Raw genomic sequence first — 9,759 nt, forward strand, 5'->3', positions numbered from 1 at the left:
GTGTGAGTGAGTGTGTGTGAGTGTGTGAGTGTGTGTGTGTGTGTGTGTGTGTGAGAGAGAGAGAGAGAGAGTGTGAGAAATCTGTGATCGGAAGGGAGGTCAGAACAGTTAAGCCGCTGTACCTGTTCTACATCAGAGCAAAAAGCGCGTCTTTCCCGGGGAGAAGTGAAATACACTGACAGTGTCCCACCCATTTGAATTTTGCCGTTCGTTCTGTGTATTGGAGGCTCCAGGGCTGCTGGGGAGGAGCGAGGCTCGTCTTTATCAGTAAGACAGCGCCACTGCTCGAGCGCTACACTGACCGTCTGCCGCGCGCAATCACCGTTTGATCGGGACCCGCGCGGAGTCTCCGTTATCTCACCGCGCGCCACTGCAGCAGAAGGGCAAGAGGAACTCCTGAGAGGATCACTTATTTCATCTCCGCTGACCCTTCCTGGGAGAAAAACACGGACTTAACTGACACCTGTCTTGGGAGATACTTAGTCGAAGACCTTTTCGTGTACCTCAGAAGTTTTAACCGTCTGTACCGTTCAACGTTTGTAACCTTGGAACTCGTTGCTGCTGTTCGGTGAGGATGGGACCGTTGCTTGTCTCCATCGCCTTCTGCGTGCACCTCGCTGTTTCGCATCTCGTCAAAGGTTAGTGGCAGAGCGCATAATCTCTGTTTTTGTGAATTATGTTGTTTAACTTTCTATTCCAGAAGAACGGGGAGACAATATAAGAAGTGTTATAATTCAGCACGTCAAGGAATTACCTTAAAGGCTCGTTTACAACAAAATGTTGTGCGTCTCAACGTGTCCTATAATTAACCTCAGAACGCATGATTAGTTGGCAGCAACTATATGAGCACATGTTAGTTGCGGATATTTGAAATGCCATTCATTATAGCTCGTGCTGTATTTATTGGGCAAGTGAAGGTAGTAAGGGAGACATTATTTGCACGCTATCCCATTCACAGACTGCTATACGGCTTTCCTGATCGTACTCCCACGGTTTTTACATCTATGGCAAGCTGTTGTAACATTTAAACCGTAAAAATAAGTATCGCTTTTATTGTACTATTTCTTATTATTTATTTTCTGGTTATCCAGTAGTGACTAGTATGAACATCTTTTTCATGTTCACCAACTATTTCTTAGATACTAGTACTTATAGCCTGTCAACAGTGGCTAAATTAATAGATACTAGTCATTCTGCTTATTTATTTTCTGCTTCTCTACATATTAGTACTTAATTTAAATCAGTCAATTAATCGATCAAACAACAAATCAATCCACTTTATTTAAAGAGCACAAATAAACTCATCAATACTTGCCCAAAGTGCTTATTCATTTTCTGCAAGTCATTATCCAAATAGTTATTTGTGTCTTTCAGCTTTTTTTTGTATGTAATGAGACTTTAGTAGGCCTATGCAAATACTTGCATGCTTTGAAGAAAGTATGCCAAATACACAACTGTAAATGTAAAACTGACATATTCTAGTCACTGTAATACAGTAAGTGTTATTATCTGATGAATAGATACTTCTAAAAACTAAAAAAGGGATACTTGTCAATAATGGATTGCTTAAAAGTAGGGATGCACCAATATGAAATTTTACAACCGATACCGATAGCTGATTAATCAGAATGATATTAAGATATATTAATAAGAATTATATTATTATTTCTTGCTGTAAACTACACAAGAAATCCTCTCATTAGGTACATTAAAGGTTAAAATGAACAACGACACTATTATATTAAATTAGACTATATTTATTTTCACATTTCAAAAAATACTCAAAGACATTTGTATACAACTCAATTGCACATAAGGTCTTCATGTTAGATTTATTCAAACATACTGTACATATATAAATATATAATATATAATTAGTAATAATTAAGTAATAATCAATTTTATAAATGAAGATTAAATTAGGATTATATGAGACATGATATATTCTGGTAAATTGTACTGTACCTTTCAACATACCTTCATTCATGTTTATGTCATGCTATAGCTTGTATTAAAGTGGAAGAAACTCAGGCTCTGTGCTGCCACTTAAACTGAAGCTGCTAAACCAGGGGTCGGCAACCTACGGCATGCGTGCCAACAGTGGCACACGGAGGGATAATCGCTGGCACGCGAGCAATAGGGAAAACTGCATACTGATGTACATTTTGAGGTAATAACTTCTCATAGCCACACAGCCTGTTAGGAGCTATAAATACTATTAAAGTGTGATAATTAACTTGCGCTAGTCTACGGATGCGCGTGCGCCCGCTGCACATATTACTAGGCACTTCAGATCAAAGACTCAGCGGTCTAACAGCGCTCGTCAACATCAAAATGACTGAGATGGCCAATCAAATCAAAGTAGGCGGGGTTTACTGTTCACAGAAGCAGAGCGCGAAGCGACAGTGTAACGTTAAAGAGAGCGAGGTAGGATGAAGCTGCAAACTAGTGTTGTCAAAAGACCCGGTACTTCGGTACCAAGTCGGTACTGAAAAAATGAAAATTTTACGGTACCAGGTTTTTTTAAGTACTGGTGGTACCGAGTACCCGGTCAACCCGGTTCTTGATGCGCTATCCGAAAAGTGCGCAGATGCGCTCTCTTCGTAAAAGCACTGAGACATGGCGACATCAAAACGAGGAAACACACCAAACTAACAAAACACTTTGAAGACACCCAGATCCAATGAAAGAGTTCAAGCAGATAAGTTTCATTTAAATTTTTAATATTTAGATCAGTGTTTCCCATACATTGATTTATTTGTGGCGGCCCGCCACAATATCATGGTGCGGGTGTTTTTATATCACTGACAAATTTATGGATGTCATTTTCATTTCATCTTGCCTGTAATGGCTGAGCAGCGTTTGTGAGCTGAGCGCTACTTTGTGTTTAGCCGTTTCTGGGGAAACCTTTATCTCTCCCGCTCTACAAGCGCCTCCTGCTGGCAGAGAATGATTTTGCATATATATGCCACCACAAATAGAGTGCATGTCTGGGGGAAACACCGCTTCTGTTATGAATATTATTAAATATTTTAATTTGAATGTCGGATTGAAATGAACGCTGTTTCTTTTTTTTTTATTTTTATTTTTTTAGCTAACTTAGTTGTTATTCTTGGCTGAATAACTCTAGGTTTTCAAAAGCCCTTTAAAATTAAATATGTACACAGTCTGGATTAAATGAAAGTATAATCAAATTTTTTAATTAGCATATTTTTGTGTTTTGCTTTGGTATCGAAATTGGTACCGAGAACCGTGGATTTTCACTGGTATTGGTACTGAATACTGAAATGTTGGTACCGTTTATGAGCTTCTGAATGTTACTTTTTTTGCTCAGCGCGATCTCAGATCTCTGTGTGCGAGCATTGTGTGTGCGTGCGCATCAATTAAAGCAGCGCATTAATATAGAACGGTGATTAACCCCTTTGCTGTCACTCCGCATTTTCGGCATGGAGGCACAAATGACATACCCAAAATAAAAAGGTTGCTGCTCATGAGTCTTTCTGACTAGATATATAATCAACATATGTTCACAAAGCTGACACTTCAAAGTTTACTATTCAAGAATCAGAATTATTCGGACTGTTATGATAATAGAGATATATACGCACAAACATAAAAATATTAAAAACATTTTTTTTTAAATGTATAAAAAATATGTTGCTGTGGTAAATGGTTTTAGAAACACAATGAAGCTAAAGCCACAAGTCTACTAATGCTTCATTTCAAATTCCAGGACATAATCTCTAAAACTGTGAATTTTATGAAATATTTTTTAAGACCATGTCATGTGTGTTTTTAGAGAAGGCTAATAAAAGGCTAATAAAATTGATTTATGACCCCTGTAAGCTCTCCTCATGTCTGGCCCGGCAAACTGCCCCATTCATAATTCTATTGTTGTCACGTGACGAACCTTTCACACCTCCGCCAGGTATGACACATTATCCTCATTCCTTTATCATTATTCTTTTGTTTTATTCAGCCATTAGTAGCCTTTATTCTGGCATTACAAGGTTTACCAAGCCACATCGCTTCAATCCCAGTATACATTTACCCAACTATAATCAAAAGTATTTCTAAAAAAATACAACAAAACATTTTCTTACGACATTATAGTGTTGTCACGGTACCAAAATTTCAGTATTCGGTACCAATACCAGTGAAAATCCACGGTTCTCGGTACCAATTTCGGTACCAAAGCAAAACACAAAAACATGCTAATTGAACAACATTTTTATTAATAACGTTAAACAAAAATTAAATGTACAAAACCAATGCCATTCTTTGTACTTATTTAAAAGTGTTTCAAGTTTTCCCACAAGTAATAAAAGTAAGAAAAAAGTAAACAAGTTTCACCCAAAAGTTTAGTCATAGTTCTGCTGCCACTGAAAAATATCTGTAAACTGTTGTCTGTTTTAGGGTTTGCTGGTGTGTTTCAGGATCTTCCTTAGTCTGCAGCTGTAAAAGGAAAATATAATATACTTCAGTAAAGCAATGGGCTGAGTCTGACCACATACAACATTAGATCATTGACACCAGCTAAAATATAACTTTAAAACCGCGGACTTGGCAACACTGGAAGAGGATAGCTTTCGGATAGCGCTTCAAGAACCGGCTTGACCGGGTACTCGGTACCACCGGTACTTAAAAAAGCCTGGTACCATAACGTTTTCATTTTTTTAGTACCGACTTGGTACTGAAGTAGCGGGTCTTTTGACAACACTTGATTGGACATTGCATGCCTGAGTTACAGCAACATCCTGTTCCATTGTATTAATAGCATGCTTTAGCAAATTAGCTATGTGTTAGCATGTTTTAACATGTTTCTAGCATGTTGCTAGCCTATTTAACAATTGATGACACTTTTTAATATGTTGCTAGGAGTCCATAACAGTGTTAAACATGTCACTTCTTGTTGCCAGCAGGTGGCGTGCTGACTATAACTGAATATCGCTATGTAAGTGTGTTCAGGGCAGGACTCTTATCAAACGTGTGAAGTTTGGGGTAGATCGGACATTGCATGCCTGAGTTACAGCAACTTCCGGTTTCATTGCATGAATAGCATGGAACTGCTGTCTGACACACTTTTCTGCTGCCTTTTGATTGACAGGAAATAATCGGCCCTGATCATCAGCTGTTTTTAAACAATTGCCTGATGGCTGATAGCGTAGATAATTGCTTTTATCAGCCAATACTGATTTTTGGCCAATATATCAGTGCATCCCTACTATCCCTACTTAAAAATCTGTGCTAATAAAATTAAAAAAAGCATACTAGTTAGTTTTAAGGCAGAAATGTTAAAAATGTTAAAATAATTACATCAGTATTTTGAGAAATAGGAGGAGACTGATCAGTTGTCATGCTGGATGGACTTGGGATCCATTTACTGCTGCTCAGTGGATGTTTCTTCCCGTTCTTATTGATCTCCAATCACTGCCAATGTTTTCTTCTATAGTAGACATGTGAGTGATGCACATCCATTTGGATTCTAATGCGCTGTCACTGTGAGAGTGGACAGGTTTCCTGTCTGATTCTTTTCATAGAGAGATTTACATCAACTGGATTTTTATCTTCAACATTGTTCACAGAGCAGCCATAAGTGCTGGATAACACCTTAAAGCTAATGTTCAGTGTTGTCATGGCCCTTGGCCCATGGCACAAGTTAAAAATGTGTGTTGACGTAAAATTTGGCTTAGGTACTGTGACAAGTGTGTTTAACTTAATTGGCACACTATTTTTAGATTCTTCAGAGGTGATTTTGAACATTGTTCTGACTCTTATGCAGTAAAACACCAGTCTTATCATGTATTTGGCATAAATGTAGAAATGTAGTGCATTCTATGGGAAGACTGACCCAGAGGGAAATCGTATTGCTCAGAGGTTGCTGTTTCATAGCTTCTCAGATTTCTTTAATATATTTCTCAGATAATTTGAAGAATTTGATGAGAAATGAATATGAGTTCATATCAAAACTCTGACTTTGATTGCAGACATTAGTTTCTTGGCAAATCTGAGCACAGTTTGAGACATTGAGATTTCTTCTAAAACCCTAGAGGAAACATGTTTGAGGTTTCCTTCTTGAGAAAAACCTGAGAAACAAAATTCTTGAATTTGCTCTCTATTTAATCTCATTGCAGTCTAGAAGAAACAGTTCTTGTGTGTGTTTGCTCCCCGAGGGAATGAACCTGTTTTCTGAAAGTGTCTCCTTGAGGCTGCAAGAGCACTGAAGTTTATATAGCAATGATTGAGCATCATTTAAGTGTTCCTCAAAGGCAGACGTTATCGCTTTCTAAGTTTGGATGCCACTCAGAAGAATGAAGCCTATATGCATCAGTCCAAATTTTCTTCAGCTGACAGTTATGTTCCTGAATACGAGAGCAAGCCAAAATAATATGATGAAATAATATATGAAAACAGGTTGTATGCTTGTACCCTTGTTTGTAGCTTCCCAGTGTTCTCAGCTTTACAGCTTTTTAAGTGTGCTTCCAGTCTAGCTGTGCTAGGAGCTATAATTGTAACTGAGCATGGCCTTAGAGCCTCCTGGTGTCAACTGTGCTTCTGCAGCTTGGAGCTACAGCCTCCTCCTTGAATAATGGATTCTTAGCTACAATACCTCAGGGTGCACTTGTTCCTTGGCTTGGTGAGGGAGGGAAATCATCAGTGGCAGTTCTTCAATTAATCACAGCACATTCAGACGTCACACATTCGACATGCTTCAAGGTATGATTTGGTGACATGCCTCGCATTGAGTCACATTTCCTTTGTTTCTTACACAGCAGTTAAGAACTTTGTAGAGTTTCTTTTCTATTAGAGTTAAAGGACGTATGGCAAAGTAAAGGGATAGTCCACTCAGGAAATTAAAATTTCGTCATCATTTACTTACCTACATGTCATTCCAAACCTGTATGCCTTTCTACTGTGGAACTTAAAAGAAGATATTTTGAAAAACATTGCTAACCAAACACTTTTGTTTCCCATTGACCAATATTACATTGGAATACAATGGGAACCAAAACTCAACGTACGTCACAAAATACCGGGTCTTTTGACAACACTACGACCTTACGTCAATTATTATGACAAAATACATCATGAAAAGAACTGCACCTGTGCAGTGGTTAACCAGAAAAATTACAAATGGCACGTCATGCCGAATGTCTTGCCACATTTAAGAGCATCAAAATGGTATTTGTTGTTTAAATTTTGTGTTAAAATGTTCAAGATTTGAAAGCTGAGACTTTTTTTCTTATCAGAAATAACAAAGCTCAAAACCCCTTGTGATAATTAGATTAGATAAATAATTTTTAAAAACCTCAGACCTAGCAACCCTGATTTGAACTACGGGTGGTTCACTGGGTCAAATAGAAACCACGTTAAAAGTGTTGCGTTAATGTGTTATTATTGCTTTAACCTGAACAGCCCTAAATCCAACACAATAAACATATTCTTCATGCGAACTGCTGTCTGACACACTTTTCTGCTGCCTTTTGATTGACAGGAAATAATCGGCCCTGATCATCAGCTGTTTTTAAACAATTGCCTGATGGCTGATAGCGTAGATAATTGCTTTTATCAGCCAATACTGATTTTTGGCCAATATATCAGTGCATCCCTACTTAAAAATAATAAAAATCTGTGCTAATAAAATTAAAAAAAGCATACTAGTTAGTTTTAAGGCAGAAATGTTAAAATAGCTTGCCACATTACATCAGTATTTTGAGAAATAGGAGGAGACTGATCAGTTGTCATGCTGGATGGACTTGGGATCCATTTACTGCTGCTCAGTGGATGTTTCTTCCCGTTCTTATTGATCTCCAATCACTGCCAATGTTTTCTTCTATAGTAGACATGTGAGTGATGCACATCCATTTGGATTCTAATGCGCTGTCACTGTGAGAGTGGACAGGTTTCCTGTCTGATTCTTTTCATAGAGAGATTTACATCAACTGGATTTTTATCTTCAACATTGTTCACAGAGCAGCCATAAGTGCTGGATAACACCTTAAAGCTAATGTTCAGTGTTGTCATGGCCCTTGGCCCATGGCACAAGTTAAAAATGTGTGTTGACGTAAAATTTGGCTTAGGTACTGTGACAAGTGTGTTTAACTTAATTGGCACACTATTTTTAGATTCTTCAGAGGTGATTTTGAACATTGTTCTGACTCTTATGCAGTAAAACACCAGTCTTATCATGTATTTGGCATAAATGTAGAAATGTAGTGCATTCTATGGGAAGACTGACCCAGAGGGAAATCGTATTGCTCAGAGGTTGCTGTTTCATAGCTTCTCAGATTTCTTTAATATATTTCTCAGATAATTTGAAGAATTTGATGAGAAATGAATATGAGTTCATATCAAAACTCTGACTTTGATTGCAGACATTAGTTTCTTGGCAAATCTGAGCACAGTTTGAGACATTGAGATTTCTTCTAAAACCCTAGAGGAAACATGTTTGAGGTTTCCTTCTTGAGAAAAACCTGAGAAACAAAATTCTTGAATTTGCTCTCTATTTAATCTCATTGCAGTCTAGAAGAAACAGTTCTTGTGTGTGTTTGCTCCCCGAGGGAATGAACCTGTTTTCTGAAAGTGTCTCCTTGAGGCTGCAAGAGCACTGAAGTTTATATAGCAATGATTGAGCATCATTTAAGTGTTCCTCAAAGGCAGACGTTATCGCTTTCTAAGTTTGGATGCCACTCAGAAGAATGAAGCCTATATGCATCAGTCCAAATTTTCTTCAGCTGACAGTTATGTTCCTGAATACGAGAGCAAGCCAAAATAATATGATGAAATAATATATGAAAACAGGTTGTATGCTTGTACCCTTGTTTGTAGCTTCCCAGTGTTCTCAGCTTTACAGCTTTTTAAGTGTGCTTCCAGTCTAGCTGTGCTAGGAGCTATAATTGTAACTGAGCATGGCCTTAGAGCCTCCTGGTGTCAACTGTGCTTCTGCAGCTTGGAGCTACAGCCTCCTCCTTGAATAATGGATTCTTAGCTACAATACCTCAGGGTGCACTTGTTCCTTGGCTTGGTGAGGGAGGGAAATCATCAGTGGCAGTTCTTCAATTAATCACAGCACATTCAGACGTCACACATTCGACATGCTTCAAGGTATGATTTGGTGACATGCCTCGCATTGAGTCACATTTCCTTTGTTTCTTACACAGCAGTTAAGAACTTTGTAGAGTTTCTTTTCTATTAGAGTTAAAGGACGTATGGCAAAGTAAAGGGATAGTCCACTCAGGAAATTAAAATTTCGTCATCATTTACTTACCTACATGTCATTCCAAACCTGTATGCCTTTCTACTGTGGAACTTAAAAGAAGATATTTTGAAAAACATTGCTAACCAAACACTTTTGTTTCCCATTGACCAATATTACATTGGAATACAATGGGAACCAAAACTCAACGTACGTCACAATATATTTGTAACAACGTTCGTAGTTCGGGAAGAAGAAGGCGGGAACTGGCGAACACTTAAACAAAACTTTAATAATAAAATAAACACACAATAGCGCGACAGCCCCTCGCGGACGACTGTCGCGCACAAACAGAACCAAAACACAAAATAAAATCCAGGCCTGGTCCTCTCTCGTCTTTCACTGTCGTAACTCCTCCTCCTTTTATCCTTCTGGAGCTCCTCCGTGGGACTCGAGACTGCTGAGTGGTGCAGGTGTCGCTCATCATCAATTACTCCACCGGCCTCGCTCCGTTCCCACGACTCTCGGCCCCGCCCCCACTCGTCACATACCCCCATCGCCCC

At 38.5% G+C, this 9,759-nt stretch overlaps 1 protein-coding gene across 2 annotated transcripts in view; it reads left to right on the forward strand.

Annotated features, from left to right (window-relative positions):
* The first annotated feature begins 137 nt into the window (after nucleotides 1-137).
* LOC107685241 (EGF-like repeat and discoidin I-like domain-containing protein 3) overlaps nucleotides 138-9,759 on the forward strand; it is a 201,740-nt gene continuing 192,118 nt past the window's right edge. Inside the window, exon 1 of one of the 2 annotated variants that reach the window (XM_016481755.1) lies at nucleotides 138-638. In XM_016481755.1, the coding sequence (XP_016337241.1) occupies nucleotides 575-638 (64 nt within the window). In that variant the 5' untranslated portion in view covers nucleotides 138-574. The remainder of the gene's footprint in view (nucleotides 639-9,759) is intronic. The other variant, XM_016481757.1, reaches the window with a different exon arrangement.

This window comes from Sinocyclocheilus anshuiensis, unplaced genomic scaffold (genome assembly GCF_001515605.1).
Source record: "Sinocyclocheilus anshuiensis isolate Anshui unplaced genomic scaffold, SAMN03320099.WGS_v1.1 scaffold577, whole genome shotgun sequence".
In the NCBI taxonomy this organism is placed as follows: domain Eukaryota; kingdom Metazoa; phylum Chordata; class Actinopteri; order Cypriniformes; family Cyprinidae; genus Sinocyclocheilus; species Sinocyclocheilus anshuiensis.